The 27,238-nt window shown below is 30.8% G+C and overlaps 4 protein-coding genes across 8 annotated transcripts in view; 2 read left to right on the forward strand and 2 right to left on the reverse strand.

The window, feature by feature from the left end:
- The window catches only part of Atf3 (Activating transcription factor 3), a 64,068-nt gene extending 60,771 nt beyond the window's left edge, over positions 1–3,297 (forward strand). Inside the window, exon 6 of the mRNA XM_068772126.1 lies at positions 649–3,297. Coding sequence (XP_068628227.1) covers positions 649–1,194 — 546 coding nt within the window. The 3' untranslated portion in view covers positions 1,195–3,297. The remainder of the gene's footprint in view (positions 1–648) is intronic.
- Positions 3,298–4,287: 990 nt separating this feature from the next.
- Positions 4,288–19,099, reverse strand: Tip60 (Histone acetyltransferase Tip60). Of its 5 annotated transcripts, none has more exons than XM_068772542.1 (14): positions 18,987–19,099; positions 18,783–18,909; positions 16,509–16,637; positions 15,305–15,448; positions 13,848–14,002; positions 12,551–12,748; positions 11,720–11,803; positions 10,763–10,964; positions 10,560–10,682; positions 8,705–8,867; positions 8,057–8,165; positions 7,874–7,977; positions 6,582–6,631; positions 4,288–4,590 (listed from the first exon to the last, which is right to left on the reverse strand). In XM_068772542.1, exons 1-13 carry the CDS (start codon positions 19,029–19,031, stop codon positions 6,625–6,627), a joined length of 1,590 nt encoding a protein of 529 aa, XP_068628643.1. In that variant the 5' UTR covers positions 19,032–19,099; the 3' UTR covers positions 4,288–4,590; positions 6,582–6,624. The 5 variants fall into 5 exon arrangements, with proteins under 5 accessions (XP_068628643.1, XP_068628634.1, XP_068628610.1 ...); XM_068772533.1 differs by having other exon boundaries at positions 7,874–7,965; positions 16,485–16,637; XM_068772509.1 differs by having other exon boundaries at positions 16,485–16,637.
- Positions 19,100–19,807: 708 nt separating this feature from the next.
- Tim9a (translocase of inner membrane 9) lies at positions 19,808–21,968 on the forward strand. Its single transcript, XM_068774511.1, has 3 exons — positions 19,808–19,995; positions 20,068–20,163; positions 21,413–21,968. Exons 1-3 carry the CDS (start codon positions 19,951–19,953, stop codon positions 21,545–21,547), a joined length of 276 nt encoding a protein of 91 aa, XP_068630612.1. The 5' UTR covers positions 19,808–19,950; the 3' UTR covers positions 21,548–21,968.
- A 1,700-nt stretch (positions 21,969–23,668) lies between these two features.
- LOC137928549 (keratin-associated protein 5-1-like) lies at positions 23,669–25,845 on the reverse strand. The gene is made up of 3 exons (XM_068771425.1): positions 25,740–25,845; positions 25,290–25,429; positions 23,669–24,199 (listed from the first exon to the last, which is right to left on the reverse strand). Exons 1-3 carry the CDS (start codon positions 25,765–25,767, stop codon positions 23,693–23,695), a joined length of 675 nt encoding a protein of 224 aa, XP_068627526.1. The 5' UTR covers positions 25,768–25,845; the 3' UTR covers positions 23,669–23,692.
- Positions 25,846–27,238: the final 1,393 nt, after the last annotated feature.

Genomic DNA, 27,238 nt, shown 5'->3' on the forward strand with positions numbered 1-27,238 from the left:
TCCATATAATAAATGTACACGTATGTATTTCTTTTGTCATAAAAACTTAACTCCAAATTTATAGCAAACTGAAGATGGTTGTTGCTACACATCTATTTATTTACATTTTCCAATTTGGATTATTTTTAGCTGTCACTTAACATAATAAATTGTCTTTTTTTCTGGCATTATAGTTTTGATTACTAATCTTGATTATCACGGTTCCCTGTACCGGCATCCTTAAACTTATAATACGAAACTAGGTGTGTTCCAAAGAGTTTTACAACAAACACGGTCGCATTTTCTTGTGATAACTTTCACAATTTTCCTTAATGCAGTTATATTTTACTGGTTCTAATTTGACAAACTTTAAATTTATTTCATGATAGTTTTCGAGATCAATTATAAAAGACATTATAAAGTTATATTAAAATATACACCGTTGGTTCGTAAATATAGGTAAAACAAATTTGTATTTAAACTATGTTTTGTTATAATTTTCCTTTAAGCATCTTTTGTCTAAGAGAATCAGTATGTCTCATATGATATACGATTAACTCTCTTTTAAACTACAAACATGTAAATATCAAAAAGAGGATAGTTGTAAACCTCGTGGGAAGTTACGTTAGGAAAATTGGATGAATTCTTACCATGTTCGTTTATCCTCAGGACCTGGAAGTGCAAAAGCGACAACTCATCGATATGCTATCCCTGCATTCGGCGTCGTGTGTGAAAAACAACAACTCCACGACGAGAACGTCTCCGTCGACGCCGTACAACATGCTTCGTACGTACGAACCGCCAACATTCCCCGCGAACTACGACGCGCAGTCGCCATACATCCGGCCCGAGTCTGCCAACATCCTCGCCTCCAGCTACACGTGTGTCACCACGCTCAACGGGGACTCGTCTATAGACACGATCTCATCGCTCGACACTTCGTACATCACTCAGCAAGTTATAGATGTTGAGTACAGCCGGCCGGACAGCGTGCTCAGTCTCCCGCCCAGCTCCGACCCACATTACATAAACACAGACGGCTACATGCCCAAAGTGGCCAACTTGCTGGTGCCCATTGACCACGAAACCGAGTATTACGAGCCCGAGGTCAATTACACTCTGTCGTCCACGCAACCGTGCCACACATATCCAGGCCCTATCCCAGACGCCCAATCCAAAATCTCCAACACTCTCAACGACGGTTGCCTCGTTTAGTCTTCCATCCAACTTAACAGTTTCGGGTCCAAAATTCGTTTTGACATGTATACGTATATATTTTGTAAGAAATTACGAAAATTCGAAATATTATCACAGCGAGTTTATCTTTTTCATAGTTGTTTGTTTTTATTTGTATAAATAACATGTTGTTTTATTAATTCTGTAAGAGCACCATTATGTTTGAATTTATGTTAAAATTGTTTCAAATTAAAAGCAGGTCAGTAAGGTGGGGTTTATTTCGGAATGTAACGTATGTCTACTGTGTAGAACATGTAGTGTTGATGAAGAAATGGTGCCCGTAATACTATGTTACAGTAAAACTATTAAGGTCAGTGGACGATTAGCCATGCAAATCGAGATAGGTGCTACTGTTTAATATTTTATTAAACTGCAAGAACGTCACATAATAAAAACATATTTATTTGTAATAAATTCCCAATGTGTTGTGAAATAATAGTTTCAAATCACCTTTAACATTCAAATGCAACTGTGAAACAGTTCGTTAGGTGATGACTACCCATGTATTGTTTTAATTTTACTTAGTTGTCTAACATGAAACCATATTTGTTTTAGTTTTTTTAAGTTCTCTAATTTTGCTTTGATCTGTACAAAATATTTATTAAACATTTAGATCTGATTTTAAGGTATATTGAAAGTGCAATAGCCTGAACTTCTGAAGATGACAATCGTTATTTATCAGTGTCTAGTCTGTACCTATGACACCAAATATAAAATATAACCGACAAACTGATAATATTCACTTCCAGTACAATAAATAATATAATACAATTAAATACCTCCTGTTGAAATTCCGAAAGTATATTCTATGTTACACAAATATATAGAGAGAGTTAAAATTCCACATTTATACCTGTTATAGATGTAAGGGTAAGTTAAATTAGATTTTAAGGCTTTAACTCAGATTAAATCGTGATATGATTATTACTTGTTATGAGAATAATGACCTAACATTTAAGTATTTTACATTAAAAACGAAATAATATACTTATTGTCGGTATGTAGGGCACACAGTGTCGCTTAACGAGCCTTAAATTTATAACATACAACGGAAGTGCCTCCATTACGCCTACTCAAAGCTGTTCTCTTTTACCAATTTGTATTTTAAAAGTGATAGTTTTATAAAATATTACCACTTAGGATAAGCTTTATTGTGCTACGATAATTTGGACTTTAATTATACATTACTTAGAGTATAATTCTCGACTGACGATGGAACGACTATAAATTCAAAAATTGCGCAATTTGCATAATAACTGGAGTTGTACTATTATGCATAGGTCGCTATTGGTTGAAAGTTGTCTTCAAATGTCTTATAAAACTTGTCTGAACACGCACACGAGCAGAGAAAGTGCCTTCCGAGTACCAGTGAACCTAGTCTACATGGCTGCCTTTGTGACACAGCAGCCAGTCGCGCAAGCATTTATTTTTATATTGTTATTGTGATAAAGTAGAATACTTCCAAAATAAATCACTATAGCACGGTTATTCATGTTTATTATATTCTTGAAAATATTATTTTGGGTTTAAAAACGTCGTCCGAGGACCATAAAAATTAATATTTTATTTTCTTAATTCATTTTTGTCTGAAAAAAAAATTTTTTGCTCTTTTTCGACATATTGCATGATATTTTAATGTATATAAAAATATGTTCATAGGGGTGGTATCTTCTTAGTAATCTTATGAATAAGATTCGCTCGGAACGGTACATTTGTAGAGATATCATATTTTTTTAATTTGTATAAATTTCTCGCCAGTAATTGTAATAGTACATTGCTATTAAATTGCAAATGGCTACTTCCAACTTACAATATTAACAATTAAAATGATTACTTAATAAGAAATATATCGTATGTTATGATTGTATTGCATATTTTAGTATTTCTCATGTTATGGCCTATTAATCAAATGTGCTTTCATATTTTGAATATGATATTTAAGATTTTTAAGGTACGAATGTTGTAAGTTTAATACATTTTTATTAATCTAGTTTGTCACAAAGTGTTATCGGAAGATATATTTAATTAAAAAAAGTGTTTTACACTAAACATCAACATTTGTATTAAATATATATTATGTAATAGTGGTCCTTCAAAATATATTCTTTTTTCACTTACATAAATTACAAAGTATTACAAAAAATATTTTTTTCAATATTTCACTGTTACTCCAGCTATAATGACTATGTACTTGAAAAAGATAAAGTTGTTACTGTAAATTTTATGTAATTAGATTTTTTAAGCGTTAAACATCACTTGTACCTGCTTCTTCAATACAAATATTTTGACAGTCGAAGCAAAATTATTGTGCTTACCCATTGAAAAATAAATCATTTATTGCATTACTACATGTTTTTCTTAATTAATACCCTCTAAAAACTAATTACTATCAAGGGCTTTAAGAAGGAACATGAACAATGAAAGGTGACAATGTTCACCATTAGTATCAGGAATGGCCTGTTAGTATTGTTACTTACAGATACATTTCTTAATCCATGTCCTTAAATTTAATAAAACTTGTTACGTTGTGTACACATGTAATTCGACATGAGTTTTTCTGACATAAAAAGCATTAGACATCATTTATATTTTATACTAGAGAGTAATGTATTCCTGATAAAATATACATGCTCCTCTTAAAGAATCATTAATAAATATTTGCTTTATTCTTAATTACATCAATCTAGTTGAGTTTGCAAAATATTATACTATATTATATCTCAACTTCAATGTATATACTTTTTTTCGTACAACCCAGATTAAGCGGCTCAACTAACTTGCTCAGTAGGTTGTTGTCATACTTCAACTTATTGGTTAGCACCGTTGTCTTGTGAGAGGCGAACCTAAGTTTGTTTCTGAATCCCCAACTGTGTACATGGGACAGAACCCTGTTGGCCTTACTTGAGATATCGTGTGCCATCAGCCCCGAGAAGAACAGTAAACGCCTGGCAGTGTGTCCCGGTTTTTCAATCAACAATTTAAAAGATATCTATTCTTTATTGTAGTATATCAAGACATTTTGTCAATAATCACTGCCAGGGAATAATTATTTCATAAAATAAAACCCAAATGACAACGAAGATATTATTTAATATCACAATAAAAATTTACACAATTTGTTCTAAGAGTTCTTATAATACAAAAATGTAATATATTATGGGCGTCAGCAAGTTAAAAAAGCCGTAAACTTAAATTTCAAAGCGGTAGGTGATTCCACTTTTCCTTATAAAAATATAACACGGTTATTATTATGATGTTCTTACACAGAACACTTATTTTTTCATCTTAACATGGCAAAATAATCAAACATTTTTAAATAGGTTTAATGGTGCTATCCACGATGAAAATCACGTTTCCTGAACCAGATTTTGTTACCTGAAAATTGAAGTCAATATTTAAGTACCATAAATTAACAATTAAAAAAAAGTAATTCTTTGACTTTAATTAAATTATAACTATGTACATAAACTGGCAGATTTTAAAGTTATAATATTATAAACTTGACAAATTTATCAGTCATCTCATAATTTTACATATTACATAATTGAAATAACAATATAATATAAAATTCGCCAGTTTTGTTGTGCGAGTCTTAAAAGCGCAAGTTACAATTTCATATATACGTTAGACATTTTTACAACGTTGAGATAGTGTTCAATGTATAGGGGTTAGCGTAGGACTGGAATATATTGAAAAACAAAAGATATTATTCAATGCAAAACCTTTTATGTATATTTGTTTCGTTTTAAACAAATAATATTAGCTCTAGAAATTAAAATGCGTCATTTGTATATTGATATTTTTATTAATGACGACAATTATTAATTGTTAAAAACTTAAACAATTTCATATACCCATAATTTAATTAATTAACATAAATTAAGGTTACACTTTACTATATTTTTTTTATTTACATACAATTTGCATAAGATATTTATTTATTGCAAAAGACTTATTAATGTTAAAATTGTCTTTAGGTTGAGGTATTTATACCTCTACAGGTGCCTTAATTCTAATTATATTTGAAGCAACAATTTTGTTGTTACTATAATAAATACAAGTGTTTTAATATCTGAATGAATAATCACGCTGTGAAAAGGTCTCGGGTGTTAGTAATAAATGAAAACATAAGCAAAATATTGTACTTTGTTTATGGCTGGCATGACAGACCAATATAGTTTATGCAGAGATTTAAATGAGTTAAAATTGTCAATACGAGTTAACACGTTAACATGAAACTGACGTTTTTATTTAATTTATTTCCTACATACCTTTAAATAATTCTTTCATTTAATTACTTCATATGACGGAGCTGTAATTTGCAAAAACTAAATGTGTCCAATGTTTTTTCAAAATGGTTCAAATTGACAATTTTAGTAATATGTATTTAAGTAGTTTAAATTTGTTTTTGTGACAATAATACTCTATTTATATTTTCGACTTATAGTTTATCTTTTGAATATAGTCTGTTTTCAATAATACCATTATCAGGACATGATATTGCTTGATTAAAACATAACACAATTTTTTTGGTTTTGAAATACAGCTTGGTACATATGCTTTCAATTTGTTTTGATTTGATTGTTTTACTATTTATCTTTCAATTTTTCAATTTAATATTTTCATAAGAAACTTGTTTTAGGCAGAGTAATTTTCGAGTTTTTAACTGAGAAATACATTTGTCGATTTATTTTTATTTATATAGATGCATTTGGTGAATAATTCTGTATAAAAACCAAGCATCTGCGCAGTTGAAGCATTCAAAACAGATGTAATAAACGTTTACTAATATAATTACTTATTTTTGTGTACCTGCTTTGAATATTGTATTAATTCACACACCTGTTAAGTTAAAGCAAAGCATTACATTTTGTACTTATATACATTAAAAAGCTGTGGGCCGTAGCATAACAATTTTAATCAGAGATTGAATATTCGGATGCATATTTATATAGTTAGAAGGGTTGGCTTATTGTAGAAAACAATATTATTTTAAAAAGTTAAAACACATATCAAAATGACTATGTAAATGCATCCGAATATGTTATCTCTGGTTTCTAGGATATGAATAGAGATATTAAGGAATTAATCAAAATGGCGCGCTATTGCAATGTTTGAGTGTACTGGACAAACATAAAGACATTATATTCTGTAATAATGTAATTGATTAATAATTTTAAGAGAAACCGAATAACATTCCAATAGCTCGCCATTTATAATAAATAAAAACAAAATTCGAGGAACTTATTTTAACCAAACCGAAGTTAGTTAATGTTAGTACGGGCGAAAACTTTAGTATACAAATGATCATAAGCTGAAAATGTCATGTTAAAGGATGTTAGATACAAAATGAACAAATTGCGTACGTGTCGGAAGCCAGAGTTAGATAGCTCGCATCTCCGATACACTTCAAACGCTGGCGACAAAAGAAAAAAATCTAATTTAGGATTTCGTCAAAAACAAAAAGACAAAAAGATTAACAAAATAAATGCCTTCTAGGGTTTTATGAATGAAAAACATATATATTCAAGAATATAAAGTTACTTCAAGAAACACATTATCACATAAAAATAAAAATGTTACAATTGTATACAGTGCCAGGCGATAAATATTGCACATCGACCTTTGGAAAGAGACAATCGGCTAATTTCGGCTTCGTAGAGCGTTATCTCTGTCGCACGATATACAAACAGTTCGGTATCTGTTAGGAGCTGTTAAAACAAGTATCATTTGCTTCTTTTGATAATTATTTTTATTATTTGTATAAAATACGCCAATTTTTCTATAAGTGGTGGCTTTAGGTTGGGTTAAAATAAAATAAAAAAATATGTTCACATTTAGGAAAACTACAACTGTACATAATAAACACTATTTTACCTATTGTTAAAATAGGACATCAGTTACTTCAGTTCAGTTCTATCAGCCTTATTTATTACCAGTCTATCAGTGTAATTGTCTAAATCGTGTTCAATGCTTCTATATTCATTTTCACATTTGATTGCAAACTTTTTTCCACTCTTCAGCGCCGATCACGTTTACTTTACACATGGCTGATAGTGACATTGATATTGACCTCTTTGAGAGCACATTTATTGAAATGGAAGTAACTGATGTCCCATTTTGTATTATGTATGTTGTATTATGTACAGTACATGTACAGTGTATGTGTATTATGTACAGTTGTATTTATTCTATACAAAGAATAAAAATAATTATCGAAAGGAGCAAATGATACTTGTTTTACAGCTCCTAATAGATACCGGACTGTTTGTATTTCGTGCGACAGAGATAACGCTCTACGAAGCCGATATTAGTCGATTGTCTCTTTCCAAAGGTCGATGTACAATATTTATCGCCGGGTAGTGTATTTAAGTTGAATTAAAATATCACACGTATTAGAAGATCTGCGTAAGAACCAACGTCACCGAGAGAGCTCGAAGAATTGCTCGTCTGAAATGGCAGTGGATAAGCCTATCGCTAGTGTAACCCATAGCCGTCGAGACCCCCCACTATGTGAGCCGACGACATAGTTCAGGTCGCGGGAAGTCGCCGGATGTGGCCAGCGCAAGACCGGTCATCGTGACGATCTTTGGGGAGGCCTAAGTCACGGAGTGGGCGCCTATCGGCTGAAAAGAAAAAGTAGAAGAAAATATCTCACCATTTGGCCCGCTTAGACCAGTCTTTCGGCGTCCAATGAAGACACTTTGGATCGATGCGTAAATGTTTCTTCTCCATAGCTTTCTCATGTTGCTGTGCGATTTCCTTTGTCGATAAAAGAAATATCAGATCGATGGATATTAACATTTTAATATAAACAAGAAAAATAAACGATAGCAGTTACCTGATTCACGGAAATTATATATTGCCCTTTGTAATAGTTGATTAAGTTTAAATTCTGGAGTGTACTTATAACGTCTTCTTTCTTTATACTGGTCAATTCGCAGATTTCGCTGGAAAAGTAATTAACATTAATTACGGTAACATAACATATACAGGATGATTGGCTATAGATGTGAAAGCTTAACAGTGAATGTATGGTTCATTCAAGCAATTAATTATTCCAAAAATAATAACCAATTTTAATACAAACAAGCCTTTCCTTAATTTGGATTACTCGTAACGAAATTAATTATTGTTGAGTATATGCCCCAAAAAGTCGCATTACAAAAGTCAAAATAAATTAATATAACATATTTCAGAGTGACCTTTTCATCCTGTATGAAATGGTCATTTTGAACAAAAATAGCTTTAAAGTTTTTTGTTCACAAGTGACCTATACCTTCACCCTCAAAACTATTACACTTATATCCCATCAACTAATTTTTGTTTATTATGGATATATTTGCTATTTAGAATATTGACTGAATAAAACAACTTCATATAGCTTTAGAAATTAAGTTGTCAACTTTATTTGTTTAGCAATAAAAAAATTTTTCAACCTGTTAAATATTTCTTTAATATGTTACAAGTCAAAATTAGTAAGCCTTACTTGATAGTAATGATTGGTTTCTCGTTATCTCCAACAGGTTTGACGTTCATCAGTATATCCAGTATGGTTTGCGCCCAATAACTTCTGTATGATAACAGTCCAAGATCTGATAGTGGTTTTTCTGGTGATCCGGTCTTGCCCTCAAATTTTGATAATTCGTAACCTGGTAAAATTAGATTTGGTTAAAATATTTCAGTTATATTGAGAGAGTACAGATTAGTTTTGACAATTGGCAAAAGATGGCAGTGCTTAGTTTTATAATATCATATCTGCTATAAATTGTCTATATCCTAATGGACTGCTACAAGCTAGAATCGATTCAGTGTTATTGTATTTTAAAAAAGGAAAGCTAGGAGTATGAGCAAGAAGTAACAGGTTTTCAGACGATGTTGGGTGCAGGCCGCTTTCAACCTATTCAAAACCTATGGAAAGGACCATGTCTACATTGGATGTCTGACAGGAATAGTTATAGACAAAAATAAGACATAAATCAATGGCAGAAAGATAAATATTGGGAACAAACTTTGAAAAACGGAAATGAAAATTGTGATATGGAAATGTAAAATAGTAAAGGATAATAAAATATTGGATAGAAAATAAAACTTAAATAAATATAATAAGTGTAAAATAAATATCAAAAAAAAATTAAAATTATAATTGTTTCAATTTTCTGGAGGGAAAGCGAAAAAAAAGAGGTGATGTATGATAAGTAACAAAGTAAGGAAAGGAATGGAAGAGAATTAGATAACAGAGGATTGAACGAATGAAAGACAAAAGGGGAGGTATTGATATAATAATACAAAATTGTGAAGAACTAATTGTAAATAATGTCCCTGCTTACATATGTCAGAGGAGACGACACTAGAGGTGCCCAAAACGAGGGCCAATAAAAAGACAGTGGACCTTTTGAAATAATGATGATAATTAACCTCATTTTCGTATTTTAGAAAATTGCAAAAAGAAAAGTTGCCTAGTGACGTATTGAATCGTATTATAATTATTATTCTTCATAAAGTATAATTTTATATAGTGTTTTATCCACACCAATACCTCGCTTTGCGTATTTATGTTTTGCGTTTTTTCGAAGGTGCGTCGCTTCTTAATTAGTACTAATGTTCACTGTGCGTCGTTAGATATTCGAGGTTACGTTGGTTTGGGTTAAAGTCTTTATTTCTTTTTTATTAATTTTTATTCTTTGCAATTTATTAATTAAGATGACAGTGAACGTTCAATAGAAATCTCGAAATATCAAAATTTACCCTCTAAACAAATTTCCAAATCGATGTGTTTGATTGAAAAAGCTTTACATTTTATATTTCACTTTTATATTTTTTTAAAAAACGATCCGCAATGAGTTTTAAAGTGTCCCAGGCGGTAGCTAAGAATATAAATTGCTACAAGGAAATTTATTTTACGTTGACAAAAAAGCTGTTCAGCAAACAATGGCCCGATTTTTTGTGAAAGAAAGCAGACTTACGACAACAGCCACTATGGACTTATCGGACAGTGATCATTTTAATTTTGTGTTTCATAAATTATTACAATAGTTTATTTTGTTTCAATTGAATACTTTTTTTACGTATGTAATCAAACCTTATATTATTTTAGTTTTTTTATGTTTACTTTGGTCAAAATTCTTTTTAAAAAGTAGTATGTTCGTAACCCTGGAACCTTCCTTCGAACTTTGCATAGTTTGCTATAGAAAATCTTCCTTCAATTTGAGTCGTGTTTTTTATTTTGGAACGTAACCACGACATAACGTAATACACATCACAAATAAAAGTCAAAATAGAATTAAAATAAAACTCTCTTGCAAGCCACGTCTAACAGATAATTACTAATATATTTTACTTACTAAATTCTATGAGTAGTTTTCCATACCCCTTTCTTTGGTATGGAGGTAGTGTTAAAATACAAGCTACATTGTAGTCTTCTGTACTTTCCTTTTCTTTTGAAAAATATCCAACAATGTGAAATCCTGTAATAAAAAAATACAATAGTAATAAGAAATTTGAATGAAGGTTTTTATTTATACTGATCTTGACGATAAAAACTTACCTCTCGCGTCGAACTCAGTCATAACGTAAAATAAAAATGGATCCGTATCGTAATACAATGTCTTATGATCTAAAAACAACTTGGCCAAAAGGCAGAGGTTCTGCGCGTAGCATTTATTCTTCCGTCCGTCGATTTCGAAAAATGAAATACTACCTTTGCGATATATCTCGTTGCCCGGTGGATGTTTCAATTTACATTTAATCTATAACAAATATTATTTTACTATCATACAGCATACAATTAATATAAATTAATTACCTAAAGTCATTAAAAAACCTTGTAATAAATAGTAACACATATTAAAGTTTTTTGACTGATGTTAAATAAAATTATATAACAAATGAATATCACATTAAATGTGTATACTATATATATATTATTGCCTTTAAGAAAAAAAAAGTGGTCAATGGTTCCTACAGCTGAAACGATTATGGTGATAAGATAAAAAATACAATTCATTTATTCAACATTGAAACTTTTAACAGCTTTTCACACTTTCAACTTTTCACATAACGTGAATCTTATTGATTGTCAAAATAAAATTAATCTCGTTTATTTTCGACTCTACTCTGTTTCGCAAGGTGTCATAGTTGTGGAGAAGAAGCAGCAAGAAATATAATGAGACGTCGCCTATTATTTTCATTTTATTATAATATCTGTAAATGTATGTAATATTATCATAAATATATTGCGTGGCCACAGTTATAATATTGATTCCTGTAACCCGTTTTCTCAAAAAGTTCCGAGATCTTAGGCCCTAAATTGCTCGGACGATTTTTTTTGCCAAAAATATATTCTTAATATTCACACCTTTACCACAAAACAACAATCCTAAGGATATAATGGTGTGGATTCAGTTTTAAAATTGTTAATTAATTTTGTTCTTTATACATAAACCGGTCAGATATATTTTTTTATTTTATTACTGTTGTAAAACATAAATGTAAAGATACTTACCAGATGTCTTTCTAAGCACTTTTTACTCTTCCTATATTTCAAACAGAATTCGCATATGTAAATACACGGTAGGTTCACCATTTCCTGAAATCCAAAAATTAACAGTTAACTTTTACCGATTGTATTGTAATTTTATTTTAATAGTTAGGATGAAGTTGAATAATATTGGTGACGACAAAACTATTTTTTCTTTTAATTTGTTTTCCATCACTTCCTTTACCTACTTTACTACATACCTTTTTTACTAATTTTTGATTTATTAGTAGATTAATGTGTCTAATGCATATTTCCTTAAAGTAATTTATGTAAGATGTTATAGGCTTTAGAAAGAAACCGTTACACAAATTAAAAAAAAAACAAAAGTAGGAATTGTTATCTAAAATGGGGCCCACGCCCTACAGAGGGTCAATTTAATTGTTAAATGGAGTAATTCGAAAGTGGAGCCTACACGAGTGAATTCTTTCGTTTTTATAAAAAAAAAATTATGTATGTAACAGGCTAAGGTGGGCATACAAAAATACTGGAAAATTCTGCCATAGAACATATGACATAATGCTATAAAAATAGTTAAAATAAACTAAACCCGCGATCCCAACATCATTCAGTTGACTGATCTTTTAAACTGCATATGCTGCTGAATTAAGTCTATCAGGTAACATTTTTATATGCATTTTTCCACATCATAAGCTCCCTTCTTTTTCTATTTAAAATTAGCAGATTGTTCGTTCTGTGTGCTTATCAACATTAATTATTTTTATTAATAATCAATAGATAACAAAAAATTTGATGTCATTGTACCATTATATTGTGGCAAAGGTTAGATGAACACACCTGTGGATAGGGTGCGAAGTACCACGGCCGTATTCTGTGGCGACCAAGCTCGATCATTTCAATATTCTTCATGCGCGTGACTAGGTCGTCGTGCCCGTGAGCTACCAGGCTACCGGACTGCCGTGGCCTGGCAGTAGGTGTGGCAGTACCACTAGGAGCTGTCTCACCGCCGTCCAAAGAATCCTGAGATGGAGGTTCCTGGGAAAAAAATATTAAGATACATATGCCCTTACCATAATTTTGATAAATCTGCTATAAAGTCAAATTATCTATTTATGAATCACAAAAGTAACATTTTTATTTCAAGGAAGGATAAATATTACATTCTTTGTCAATGGCATTCTCCAAGATAAATATTAAAATAAAATTTACGAATAAATTTATGTACTGTACCAGACCATACCCAGAGGTCATTCAGGAAGCAATGGTAAGGGGTTTCCTCGGAGTTTAGCTGCGGTATCGTATCAGAAATGAAAAAATCCTCAGAAGAACCAAAGCCATGAACGTAGTTCTAAGAACTGCTGAAGAACCAAGAACACTAGAGGTGGCAATAATGAGGGCATGTCACATGAGTAACCGCTGGCCGTTTTCGAGTAGCCACCGCGGACCAGTAGACGCAGCGTAGGTAGGATTCCCACCTGGTGGGACCCATCATTACAGGTGGTTAAAGTCGCGAGAAGACGCTGGACGTGGGCACCACTAGACCAAACATCGTGGCGATCGATCCATGGCCATAGTAAGATAATTTAAGTTAATAATGCTGTGGATGTACTCCAATTAATACTATCAACAAATATAACAGTATATGTAACGAAAATTTAGAGTTTATGTAAAGAGAAGTGTATATATATATATATATATATATATATATATATATATATATATATATATATATATATATATATATATAATTACTTGTGTATTTCACACGAGATATTTGACTAAAAGACTGAAACTTAATAAAATTTAGGAAATTAATTGTTGCCTAATTTACCAATACAAATATATTGGGCATAATTATAGGTACGGTGTTAAAGGAAAATTTAACGATTTTTTAAAAAATAAATGAAAACAATGGACGTTTCAATGTTTAACGAGGTTAGTAATGTTTAATGAGCTGGTAGTCGACACGTAAAAAGGCCCCTCACTAGGTGGACCGACGACAAAATCAAAGTCGTGACCGGTTATGGGCATATGCCTTGCAGTGGGCGTCTATCGGCTGACATGAAATTAAATTTTAATATTTGGCAATACTAAATGTAATAACAACAAGAACTACCGATATACACGACTATACCTCATTATCAAGAGAGTTAGCTTTCCGTTTTCTATTAATCTTCTTTTGAAGAGCTGCGGCCAGAACTGCCCCTCCATTGACAAGAGTGTTTGATTCATTAATAAGAGTTGGACTGGCTGGTCTAGAAATCAGCTGCCGGGGCTCTACTGTAACAGCTGTACAGAAAGAATAAACAAATTAGATCAACAATATACTTACCAGTTTGAAACATATTATTTGAAGAAGATATTACAAAAACAAAATTATCTATGCTGTATGCTAACAATTACTTAAAAACAATTAAATTCCATAAATTAATATTTTATCGTAACAATGAATTTTAAGAAATATCACATCTCATTAGTGTTTTTTTTGTCACATTGCACTTACATGACACTTACATGAAATTTATATAAGAATTTTGATTTAATTCACATATATAAAGCCAAAAGAAGATATTTGCTACGCCGTTTGACAGCAAGTTTTATATTATTAAATTATATTTTATTACACAAGAATGAAGCTACAGGGCCATTATGACCACACTTGGATACATGGGCAGATGGAAGAAATAGGTGGAAGCCCATGCAACTGTAAGTTGTAATAAAAATTAATAGTAATATACACTAAATAAATAAATAGCGGGTAAGATAATTAACTTGTGAAACATTAGCTACAAGCTGCTATCTTTAGATTGTTAATACTACAATGGCATACCACAGATTGACTGTCATATTGCAGTTACTATAGATGAACAAGCATGGTTTATAAAAGTTAACAAATATGGAAATTCTATATTAAAGTCGAAACGAATTAAAATTGAAAATTACTCAATGACTTTGTCATAATGGTATGCTTTGGAGTGGAGAGACAATGAAGTTGGTACAGTAATGCAGATAGGAAAACACTCAAAATTGCTTACAAATGAATAATAAAAGACATAAGATATCATTTAAATCAAAACTAAATTTTTGTTTCTGCAAAATGAAAATGGTGAACCTGCTGCAAAAATGATAGAAATGTACAAGTTATGGTAATGCTTCTAATATAGACAATTTGTTTTCATTCATATGTCATTTTATTTCACTTAACAAGAGTACAACATTTTTATAACTTTTATTACATTACCATATCTGAATACTAAATGTAATGTGTACATTCAGCAGAAAAGCGTAAGGTAAAAAAAGTTACTCATTTTTAGTGAAAATAATAAATAACCACAATAAGACATATAATCAAATTAACGATAACAAAACAGATTGCAGTAACATTACAATGTATGTTTATAGTCCATTTGCAATTAATAAAAAAGTAATTTCACAGTGACTACTGGAACTGGAAGGCATAATTGTGATCGCAAGATCTAATTAGGAATTTGATTGATTACAAGGTATGGTTAGGTTAAAGGTTTCATGATTTATTGCATTCTTTGAACGAAAAGACTGCAGAAGAAAACATTTAAAGTTAGTAAAACATACCAGGTGTGTACTTTTGGGCAGAACCATTGACGGCAGTACTATTATGCACTTTCTCAGGTATTTTAGGTTGAAGCGGTTGCTTTGCATTTGTGTCTCTATGATTATTTACAGACTTTGGTGGTTCCGGGCAAATACTGTTGTCATCTGCAAGCAAATTTAAAGGAATAATTAAAATTACATTTAATTAGGAATACATTAATATCTACATGTATACATGCAATAGAATATCTATTACTAAGTTAAATACAAGATAAAAATTATCAATATAATCACATTTTTTTTCTTTTCAAAGAACAATATGATATCTATCATATTGTTCTTTGAATGGAAAAAAATAGTTTTAAGTGATAGATATTTAAGATCTTTTTAACAGATTAATTATTTGATAATTGACGAGGCCAGGTTATAACAGAGCAGAATTTATTTTTAAAAGCAAACTGTTAGCTTCATCTGCTCCTAATCAGCTCAAAAATTTAGATAGTTGACTTCAATCTCTTTCCATAGCTGTTCCACTATCCCTGCCCTTTGCAAACATTATCATCATGTCAGCTAACAATGATCACCACTCAAGAAACTGTCGACCATTACAAGCTATTGCAAAGCAACATGTAATTAATGGTGGAAACAGACAAATCTACTAAAGCAACTAGTTGACATTAAAACAATTTTGACCCATACCATGCTTGGGAATATATAAAATAAACATAATTTTCAATAACTAGACAAACATTTACACAATCAGTCTACTAACACCAAAAACTAAACAAGCACTTCATTAAGTGTTAAAATAAAACTAAGACCTTAAATTTTAAAAATTTTAGGTACACCCAAGTTTTTTCAAGCAAATTTTGAAATAATGCTGTACACCTATATAAATAACTATAATTTGTGACATATATTTTTGTTCTGGCTTGAATCTTCAACAAAATATTTTTTAATTTACAGTGCTTACAGAAACTTAGCAACAATATGTTTATGTAGCTGTCTAGCACAACTATTGTAAGTTGTGCTCGATGTCTATACATACATATTAATGTACGAGTATTATATGATTGTTGCAAAATCGATTTTTATTCCTATTTTAAACTACTATGGAAGTAAGAGTTTGGTGTAATAGAAAAATTTAAATAAGTTGGTTCATACCCAAACAGAGGAACTAAAATAAGCAAATCACACATACTAATAAAATGAGGCATAATGCCACCTCCTGATCCAATATGTGTTTTCTTTGGTGTTGTTGTACCACCAGATGGTGCACCATCTCTTCTAGGGAACTGAACTTTTCTTGTATCAAGCCATGACTCGCCAACCCACTCGTCCAATCTTTTGTTAACTGTAAAATTAAGATGTTTTATAATATAAAAAATGATAAAGAACAAGCAATATTTGACAAAGATAAAGACACACCCAAGATCTTAAACATTAGTTAATGTCCCTATGGTATTGCTTCATATATTATACTAAAACTTTGATTGCTTTAACTGAATAAAAATGTTTAAGATTATGAAGTATGAGAATACCCGTCCACTTGACGTTTCTTATCCAGTGTTATGCTGATGAAGAAAGCGGAAATCTCTCACCACAATTTTTCAATTTCATGGGTGAACATATAATGTGGAGGGTTTTGGATATTTTTAATGGAGGTAAAGAAGTTGGCAGATACACATTAGTAATCTATGCTTTGTAGATGACACTACTATTTCAGCAAGTTGCCATTCATTATCATTGGTGATAAAAAATGCAACTCGCTGAACTTCTGCAAAGTGTAGAAGTTCATTATAACCCATACATGACAACTTGAAGGCAACATATTCAGAGTAGATGTTGTAAATGCTGAATATGCACTTTGTATGAATTATTGCAAGTCTATGCTGATATTTGTGGACCGAGCTGGAATATTGCTGAGGGCATATAAGCTGTGAGACTTCTAATCTCTTGATCAACTTTGTTTATCTTGGTTCGCTTATAACATCTAATGGAGATTGTGATGCAAAAGTAATATGGAGAGTGCAAATGATTAAAGTTATAGTGAAATGGTTAAAGAAATAGCGTGATCCAAGCAAACACTAAATTTAAACTTATGCGTACAGTTATCTTCTGCATATTGCTGTAATGTGAACAAAACCATACTCTCAACACTTTGAGTCCGAAGCGCTATCGCGCTGTTCGGATTTTATGATGAGAAAGCCCAGCACATTTTGAGCACTGCGGACAACTGATAGTGCATTAATCAGTGCCGTTTTGGAGCGCTCAGTGTTACGTAAAGTGTTAGCTTCCTTTGGTTGGAGTAAATAGTATTTTTTTACAATAGGTATAATTGTGCTGTAAAATAAAATTATACATCACAAAATAGAAAGTTTAATATTTGTTTGCTTTTCAAAAAAATCGAACAAACTTGTCCAAACAAACAAATATTTTTTAACAAAAAATTTATATGGAGAGTAACAATAAAACTTTATAGAAGTGGTGTTTATCAAAACATACTGGATGAATTCCTTTTCTAAATCGCATGAAAATTAAGTGTGAAACACATACAATAAGCGCTATCGCACCGCATGGTGTTTCTCAACAATACACCAAACAAGCGCTATTGCACTTCTTGGGTGCTTTCATACATATATAGGAAAAGCACGATCGCGCTACTTGGGATTCTTCAACTTTGTTTTTTTTTAATATCATCTGGGACTCAAAGGTCTAAGATGATTAACAGAGGCATATATGACGTGCTGTTGGAGCAAAATCTATACCATGGAAAACCAGAAGAAGAATATAAACACACTAGAGATGTCTTTTAAAAAGAGTAATGTCGACACTGTTGACATCTTAATTGTCATTTTGTTGATTACTTGTCAGGCTAAAACCCTCAAAGAAACTATAAGAGTATTTATAAAAGCATGATCATATTTTTTATAAGCAAAGTTAGTGTGATGGTGAACATGAACATGCAGCTGTTTTTGTAGGGCTGATGAATGTCCATATGCGATTCACAGAGATTTGCTTTACATATTAATAGAATAATTGTAAGAAAAAAAATTGAAATCTTAACTGTAAATTTAGTCAACATAGTCACATTATGTGACTAATTAATGAGTAGTTGCACTGAGAGTCAATTTACTAGTCATATGCTACGGTGCACCAAGAGTCAATAAATTCTCTGCACAAGTTGTTGCACTAACATATAAAACAAATATATTTGTTTATCTCTAAATGTAGAGCGTTAATCAAAAACACTTTTGGTGTTTTAATCTAGTTTTGCATGGTTACAGTGTATAAGGGCATAGACATAAATTTTCGCTGCCTTTTACAATAAAGTTTATAAATCGTAATAAATTTCTATTACAAATAAATCTAACAATCATATTTTTAAGCTGTATTGTTGGAATTATTAAATTGTAGATAAAATAAGATTTAGTAATTTTTTTGTTTACAAAAAAAAATTTTAAGTAGATGTAGATGCTTTAAAAAACATTGTACTCACAGTCGACATAATGAACATAATAGCCTCTCTGTCCTCTTATTTCTTTGATGCTTATAATTTCCGCCAACGGCCAGTCATCTCCGCCTTGCATACGAACAGGCAGACGACAACCCTCCACCAGTGAGGACTGGAACATGAATTACCTCATGAAAATCATAAGTCGAATTATTAGCTACAAACTTGATTTTGAGTTACAATTAATACCGTGGAATCACAAAAAGTTGTAACTTCGTCTTCATTTTCGTTCATACTAAATAAAAATATTTTATAATACCAATAAATACAAACACGCTTGTCAAATGCACAACTGTCAGTAGTTTTTTTTTTTAAGTCTAATGGACACACATTTCTTTCAAACACCTGCGCTTAAGGTTTAAATAAATTTTAAACTTTACACTTTCACTTTTCACTGTTTCGAATATTTTTTTAAAAACAAAATTAGTTAAATAAATAAAGAGCGAATTTCAGTATGTAACTGAACATAAATGTCAAAATAAATAAATATTTCTGTATAATATTTTATGTATATTATTTTGTCAAGTTCAAATATAAAGTAATAAAACATTTAATAATAAAACTATATTATTACAAAATTATTAATTTACACATTCCAATATAATAAGACATTATTAATAGTGTTTAGATGTAAAATTTACAGTATATGCTTATATCTAATGAAAATAGTTATTATTTTAAAGAACTACTAAAAAGCGCATTCGGAAATCAGATAATTAGAATAGATAATATGTGAATAAATGAACAAGTATAAATTAACCCAGTTAGTGGCTAATAAAAATACTATGTCTATTACAAATCTAATGGCCTCATACGCTTTAGCTACGTAAACTTCATTTTTCATCATATTTTATATCATAAAAATATAAAAAACCGTGAATTGTAATTGTTAACGTATGAATTAGTTATTGTTAACGTATGGAGTAAATCGGAAATTCAAATAAATTTTGTTAAAAACGTATTACTCTATCTGTTAGCTATTGACATTTGAGACATGCTAGAGATTTTGTCTCATACTCTAGATATTTTAATTAACCTCAAAGTAGTTGAAATATTTTACTATAACTATTTTAAATAAAGTTCACTGAAAAGTTTATCTGAAAACATAGTTTTTATAGAACTAATAATACCACGTAATAACACATCATAAATAATGGCAGTGCCTACGGAAATGAGTGAAGCTGATCAAATCAAAACGGTACCAAAATATTTTCGGGTATAAATTTTTGAAAACTTAATTAAAAGTACATCGTCAATTCTTTAATTTCAGTTTAAGGACTTTCTGGTGCAGTACAACAAACTGTCGGAATTATGTTTTAACGATTGTATTCATGATTTTACTTCTAGAACTCTAAGAGCTACAGAGGTAATTATATACTTTATATGATCATACTTAGTTTTATATAATTTGCAATTATTCGTGTATATAGTTTAGTAATTATAATTATTTAAGGACTAATCAGAGCAACAAACGCATGTAAAGAAATCTTAAAGGAAACTTACTAATTTATTCCCAGCATATTGCAGTCATTTATTAATTTGTACATTACCTCGTAGTTGTTGGTCTGGTAATTATTATTGATATGAATCATATCACTTAATAAGCGTATTAATTATGCAATAAATAGGCAACAATAATATATCAACTTTGATTTTAAATAATATGTTTGGCAAGTTTTAAGTTATTGCATTGAATGTTATAAATGCCTTTTGCTTTTTTAATGCGTTCTCTAAATATGTTGCTAATTTAAAAGTAAATTAATGCTACCATAACATTACTTTTGAGTTTTAAACTTGAGTTTTACAACCAAGCTGGTTCTTTTGTAATAAATTTCATTAATAAAAAAAAGAAATAAAACTGATCTCTTCATATCTCTATATTTTTATAAAAGTTAAAAATTCCATTTTTAGATAAGATGCCTTACTTAGTGATGCATTTATATTTATTATATCTTCTACAACTTGTATGGAAAGATAAAACTCCCCCTATCAAAATGACAAGTATAAAAAGTAGTCCTAATGAAATCTACTTTTGCTGAGTGCCAATATGAAAACCAGTCTTTTCATATAACATGTAAAAAAATACATATGTAGCTATAATCTAGCAAAGCACTCCTGTATGCTGGAACAATTAAATTGGTTTGATGCAATAAGCTAAGATAAAGTAAAATCTATTGTAAAAACCACAATATAGCACATACACACACATGCAACCGTTATATAACCAACTGTTTAAGAGCCAACCAGCAGTCTCCTAATAAACACAATGAATTCTGCCTAAAGAAGACATCATATCTATAAGGAGATTGTAACAAAATTTGATATTGAAATAAAAAAAAAAAACTTTTTGTAAGAACAGACATATTGTGATACATGTTTACGTAAAGTAAATTTAGCTAGGAAATTACAGAGGTTGCTTTAATGAGTTAATTGTTGAATGACCAAGCAGAGATATTTTTGGATTCTATAACTAAACAAGTTCTATTTATATTAATGGCCCATATCAATCCTTTAATTTCTTTAATATAAATGTGCTTTCCATAAAAAGCTAATTCTTAATAAATGTGTCCATATGTCAAATCTCTGTTACTTACAATAAAACTTGCTCTTTTCAGGAAAAATGTACTCTCAATTGTATGGAGAAATATTTGAGAATGAATCAAAGAGTTTCACAAAGATTCCACGAATTCCAGATGATTGCTAATGAGAATATGTTAGCACTAGCCCAGAAATCGGGCAATCCTAGTTAATTAACAAATTTTAATTTATATATTTTTAATTTAGGGTGTTATTTTGAATGATGATAAATATAGTGATGTTCATTGAAACTTGAGTTGTTAGTTCTTACATTTGCTACAAGATCATGGTTACCAAAAGAAGTGAGCATAAAAGAATATGAGAAAATGAAGAGATTATCAGGAAGTTTTAGAAACACTTTTTTTATCTTAAGAGTTTAGATAAAAAGGTACTGGTAATATATCAACACTAACATATCAAATGCTAGTTGGGTAACACTGGTAAAGAGCATGGGTTGGCAACATTTTATGATGGCCACAATTGTAATGAGGATTGTTGCAGGTCATATTTTATCTATTAGGCAAAATGTAAATATACAAAACTAATTTTCGCCTTTTTAACTATACTTATTGTCAGTGGCGTACCAAGAATTTTTGCCGCCCGGGGCGATCTCCAGTTTGCCGCCCCCTCTATTAGAAGTCAATCAAATAGTGGTTTTTTATAAATTAATACGCATAAATAAATTATTAAATTATTTAATCAATATTAATTAATACACAGAGTAATTTTTTTTAGACATATGTGTATGCACTCGTAAACATATTTATATAATATCTACTCTTCTTTCTAGCTTTCATTCTAGAAAAATCGTGTATAATGCTCTCAACATTAATATTATTTGTAATTTTTTGTTCTATTGGCAATATTGCAAGATTTTGTAGTCTTAATTGCCTCATTGTAGAACGAAGATAATTTTTTATCAACTTCAATTTTGAGAAGCTTCTTTCGCAACTAGCGACACTGATTGAAATTGTTAAAAAAATTCTTAACAAAATTACAATGTTGAGAACAGAATTTTAATTTATTATTCAAGAAAGAAAATAAAAATGAAATGAATATGTTGCTTTTTACAACTATAAGTAAATATAAAAAATGCCGCCCCAAGGTAAGTGCCGCCCGGTGCGGACCGCACCCACCGCCCCCCCCTAGGTACGCCACTGCTTATTGTTACTCTCATTTGATTTAATAAGCACAAAATTAAGTTGGATTTAATGTTAATATTTAAGGGTTATTCAATTTTATGATTATTCTTGTATATAAAGATCTGCTTTCATATTAGATGTAACAGCAGTATTGCATCTAAATCTTCATCAACTAATCAATTTTTAGAAGTTATATCGCAAAATTTACTAGAAGTTTACCAAATTAGCACTCGTTTCCTTAAATAATATCATCAAAAACTGCACAAGGGAGTTTTTTTATCAATTTATTAAACCAATTTTAGAAGTTTTGCTTGAGCTAGAGTTTTGATGGATAAATTATGATCATTAGGGAAACATCAAGCTTGACTATCTCCACTTATGCATATATTCTAAAAAAAAGATACAATACCGTCTTACAGTCAAATAGTTTTGCTTAGACTGTGACCAATATTCATATGTTTTTGATTAATGTCTGTAGATCAGTGTCATGTGGAACAGCTTACTTGTGTCAGTCACTCTTTCTCTTGAGAATACTGTCAGATATTCAATTTTAATATCAATCGTCAAAAAATATAATTAATAACTATAATATTCCCATATATAAATATGTGAGTATATCATTTATGTAAAGATATTTTTATAGATATTTTAACTAAATTTGCTTTTGTCTCATTTTAAAGAATATAATTAATAAGGATAAAAATTTCCGTTTGCGATAAGACTGCCGTCTGTATTTAATTTTTTTTACTTATTACAACTTTTTTTCGACCGATCTTTCGCTACTACCAAAGTGGCATTTCAGATTGCGCTAATTCTAAGCGGCAATGCGCAGATGGCGCCTAGTCTTTTACCTCTAGTACCTCTTTCAAGGTAGCGAAGTTAGTGTTATCTCTCCCAGGAGGCTCGAGCTGCTACTTACTATTGGGAATGTTTTAAATGACCTTTGAATTAGCTTATAGTATCCAGTTAAATTAATTTATGAACAGTAGGTTATTGCACATTTATTATTTACTGTTTTACCCTATATTTCTCAAATATTTTTAATGTTTATCACAAATATTCTATTTTATTCAACCTGATGTTTTAGGAAGTTCAATAAAGTAAGTCTTCATAAGATTATTTTTTAATGTGTATTTTAAAGCAATCCACAAAAGAGGGTTAAAAATGTAAATAATTTCAAGATTCGCACAGCATGCATGATGCACTTTTCTTTGGGCACATTTTGTAACATTTTTGATTTGGCGGCGAAAAGTCGAGCACGAAAGATGCTTGAGAGCTCGTGTAGTCAAAATGATAGTCATTAAATTTTGCTTCTACGCAATATTTAGCTTTAGTGCCACTCTTGTCTTCGGTTTCGTTTTCTGCAGTATTAAGGACATACTTAAGTGGGAATGGTCCCGATGGTGCATTACTCATTTTCGAAGGTTTTGTACAAATACTGTACTGGCCTCCATGCCTGATAACCCTTATCAACGGTTGACCGCAGACTGGTTGCTTGCAGCAAGAGTTGGATGATGGGCAAACGGGTATACATTTGGGAGGTAAGCAACAAGGCTTCGAGCAACTCGAGCGTGTACAACAAGTTCCACATGACATGCATTCGCCAGACTTCATGCAATTGTGTCGTTCGATTTTTTTAAGGACTGAGCAGGAAATGTGGCCTGGGCGCCAACCACAACGTAGCTGGAATATAAAATTAAAAACATGAAGAATCTTTATATGCATAAATTATAATAAATATATGTATCAATTAAATTTGAACTTTAACGGATTATTTTGACTGAATTGACCATTAGGATATAGCAAACCGCACGAGAAAAATGCTATAAGCGCCATTTGCAATTTCATAGAAAATGAGCCCCTTTAATTTAAAATACATAGATGGCTACTCTGTTTCCAAACACTCCTTAATCTGGGGTTAGCCCACAACTAACTTAGTTTTTTTTTGTGCTCATTCACTTATATGCTAAATACAAAAGTAGAACAAGCAATACTTTTTTTTATAAAAGAATCTTTTAAACTTTAGAATGATTTTTATAAACGTGTGAAATAAACTTTTTATATTTACTGCATGATAATTCAGGGGTATGACACGGGTGTTCACAGTAAAACCTACATCTAATTTTATCGAGAAGTGTTTGACAATTGCTAGATGCCTTCACACAGTAATTATTGATGCCGATGACAACTGTGGTGCAATTATTGTGGTTATCGACCTACGATACTCGTGACCATTGGTGTCCGGTTTAAACATCGGGAACATAAAATAACAGGACAGGGAAAAGTTCCTTTGCATTTTATGTGAAAATTGGCGACATATTAAAGTTTATTTACATTCATATAGTTATGTACTAATAGTGTGCTTTTTTGTTGGATCATTTTTCGCCATTTTGTATCATGCCGTTACTGTAGAAATTTTGGGTCTTCTGGTAACCTGAATTCGCTAAAAATTCTGAAAAGACCGATACAGGTGAAAATATTAAGGTGTAAGATAAGAGCTATACTGGGGATACAATATCACCTCTGAGTCAAACTTAGTTTTTGCCGAGTGGCTAAAAAATTGTGCGGTCTAGTGTTTGTTGTGATAACACGCCTTTTATTGATTAATTTCTTTAATATCCATTCTCTTAACTTCTTGCTTTAATATTAAAAGATATGGACAGTAGAGATCAGATTCAAATTTAGAAACGTAATCTGATCAAAATCAGTTTTATTTCATAAGTACTTTAATATAAATAGTTTTTGGTAAAATGTTACTTTAGTAAGTACCCACCTGATGTTCTGGTGCGTTTTTTGCTGTATAATGCCATCCCATGTGCTTGGGTACAGGACCGGATTTCACATCCTCTTTATTTAGACACCGATGTTTTGGTAAATCGCATCGGCCCAGGCAACTTACTGAGGCCTTGTTTGCTGTTGGAAAGAGATAAAAACATGTTTTATGTCATGTGATATCTGTGTTTGAATTTCATGAGATAAACTTCTAAAAGCAATAGTGTAAATTAACAATTTTTAAAAAAAATATTGAATGTTATGTTCTATAAGATCGATAGGTACGACCTCAAGTCATCAAAAATCAACTAGAGTAGAGACCAGAATTTAAACAATAGTAGATCTAAAGCTGCGATTCTCCAAATCATTTGTTATGACTGGACCGGTACTTTTTGGCTATTACTTCGAATCCTGAATAAATTTTTCATTTTTCTATGAAAAACATATTTACCTCGTGGTGGTTTGCAGCAGCATGCCATTTTTGTGGATGAATTGATCTGGGTGAATTTAATAAGTGGCGTTAAAATTCATTTAAAAATTATCATTTAAAAGTATCATTTAAATATATCAATTAAAATTAATAATGGTATATAGTATGGCATGGTAGATAAAAGAGCTCATGGGTAAAGAGAGGTTTTTAAATATTTATACATATAAAAGATGACATTTTTACATTTGTGGCAACCCTTCCGTACAATGAAAAGTTCAACCCTTTCATTGAATGAAAAGTTATGTGGATTTAAATATAACAAATAACCAAACTCGTAATTGTTTTACAAAATTTTAATTTTATTGCTAATCTAAAGTCTGCTTTAAAAACATTTGGGATAGATCGTATTCTGATTAAGTAAACGTCCGGTTTATTTATTTAAAAAATTCCTAATTTTTGAAAATGAAGGTTTTTTGTAAGCTTACAGAAAAGGTTAATAATACACGTTACACATTTAAAAATATTGTTTCTATTTTCTGAAAAGTTAACTAGGACCTGTTGGATAATTTGATAGAAGAAATCAAAGATAATAGCACAAATTAAGCAGCGTTTATAGTGGAATTTAATAGTAAATGTTATAAAAACAAAATATTAACCGAAGAAAGATTTTCAATAAGTTGCTACTATCGCATTTATAAGTTGAATGCTGATAAAGTATAATAACTGAATAGTTGGGGTTTGTACTTACCTATTATATGATGAATGATGATTTCATATTGTTCTTCCAACGCCAATGTTGTGTTTCCGAAGGAAACATATTTTATATAGAGCCAATTTCGCTTTTTACATGTTCGTATTTACAGAAGAAAAATGAAAGAACTTTAAAAAAAAACCTATATGAATTTGGCAATATATAAATGTCAGTGAATAATGTTTTTTTTGAACACAGCAGGTTTATCATCTGGCCTGTGTTTTTTGTGGAATAATATGTGTAGGAGATATTATAATGAGATCTATGGAAGAATCAAAATCATCGACGTCGCACGAAGAATTGTTCGTTTTAAATGGTGGGGCATATCGCTTGTGTAATCAATGGCCATTGGAGCCGAAAGTTGAAAAAAATGTTCGTGTGTGGTGATCACAAGCTGGTAAACGCAGCGTGAGCCAACCCCCCCGAGTTGGACCGGTGACATAAATTGATAGTAAAGACGGGAAATCGCAGGGTGCGGGCAGTGTAAAATCTTTGAGGGAAGTCTAAGCCTTGCAGTGAGCGTATGTTGCTTGATAAGGAGAAGGAGAAGAATATGAATAATAATGGCTATGATTATTTTCTTTAAAATGATGATTTTTGTGAACATGTGTCGTAGATATCGTTTTTATTAATAATATACGTAAAGTAAGTCACCTAGTGATTTCTGCTGCTGATAAATATACTTTACTTTATTGGAGATAAACAGTAACAAAAGGCAGTAAGATAATACAAACTTAGAAACTTAGGAATATAAAATAAGTTACAATTG

Source organism: Battus philenor, unplaced genomic scaffold, assembly GCF_028537555.1.
Source record: "Battus philenor isolate CCGP_79_NKW_IND1 unplaced genomic scaffold, ilBatPhil1.0.hap1 SCAF_11, whole genome shotgun sequence".
In the NCBI taxonomy this organism is placed as follows: domain Eukaryota; kingdom Metazoa; phylum Arthropoda; class Insecta; order Lepidoptera; family Papilionidae; genus Battus; species Battus philenor.

Bases quoted from the DNA above. Each gene is read 5' to 3' on its own strand.
- Tim9a (XM_068774511.1), top strand. From the start codon at position 19,951: ATGGCAGTGCCTACGGAAATGAGTGAAGCTGATCAAATCAAAACG. The intron at 19,996-20,067 runs GTACCAAAATAT...CTTTAATTTCAG, and splicing joins AAGCTGATCAAATCAAAACG to TTTAAGGACTTTCTGGTGCA. The intron at 20,164-21,412 runs GTAATTATATAC...TGCTCTTTTCAG, and splicing joins GAACTCTAAGAGCTACAGAG to GAAAAATGTACTCTCAATTG.
- Tip60 (XM_068772509.1), bottom strand. From the start codon at position 19,031: ATGAACGAAAATGAAGACGAAGTTACAACTTTTTGTGATTCCACG. The intron at 16,638-18,782 runs GTGAGTACAATG...TTAATTTTACAG, and splicing joins TTATGTTCATTATGTCGACT to TTAACAAAAGATTGGACGAG. The intron at 15,449-16,484 runs GTATGTGTGATT...ATTTGCTTGCAG, and splicing joins CATTATGCCTCATTTTATTA to ATGACAACAGTATTTGCCCG.
- LOC137928549 (XM_068771425.1), bottom strand. From the start codon at position 25,767: ATGGCATGCTGCTGCAAACCACCACGAG. The intron at 25,430-25,739 runs GTAAATATGTTT...TCTTTCCAACAG, and splicing joins CTGCTGCAAACCACCACGAG to CAAACAAGGCCTCAGTAAGT. The intron at 24,200-25,289 runs GTGGGTACTTAC...TTTATATTCCAG, and splicing joins AAAACGCACCAGAACATCAG to CTACGTTGTGGTTGGCGCCC.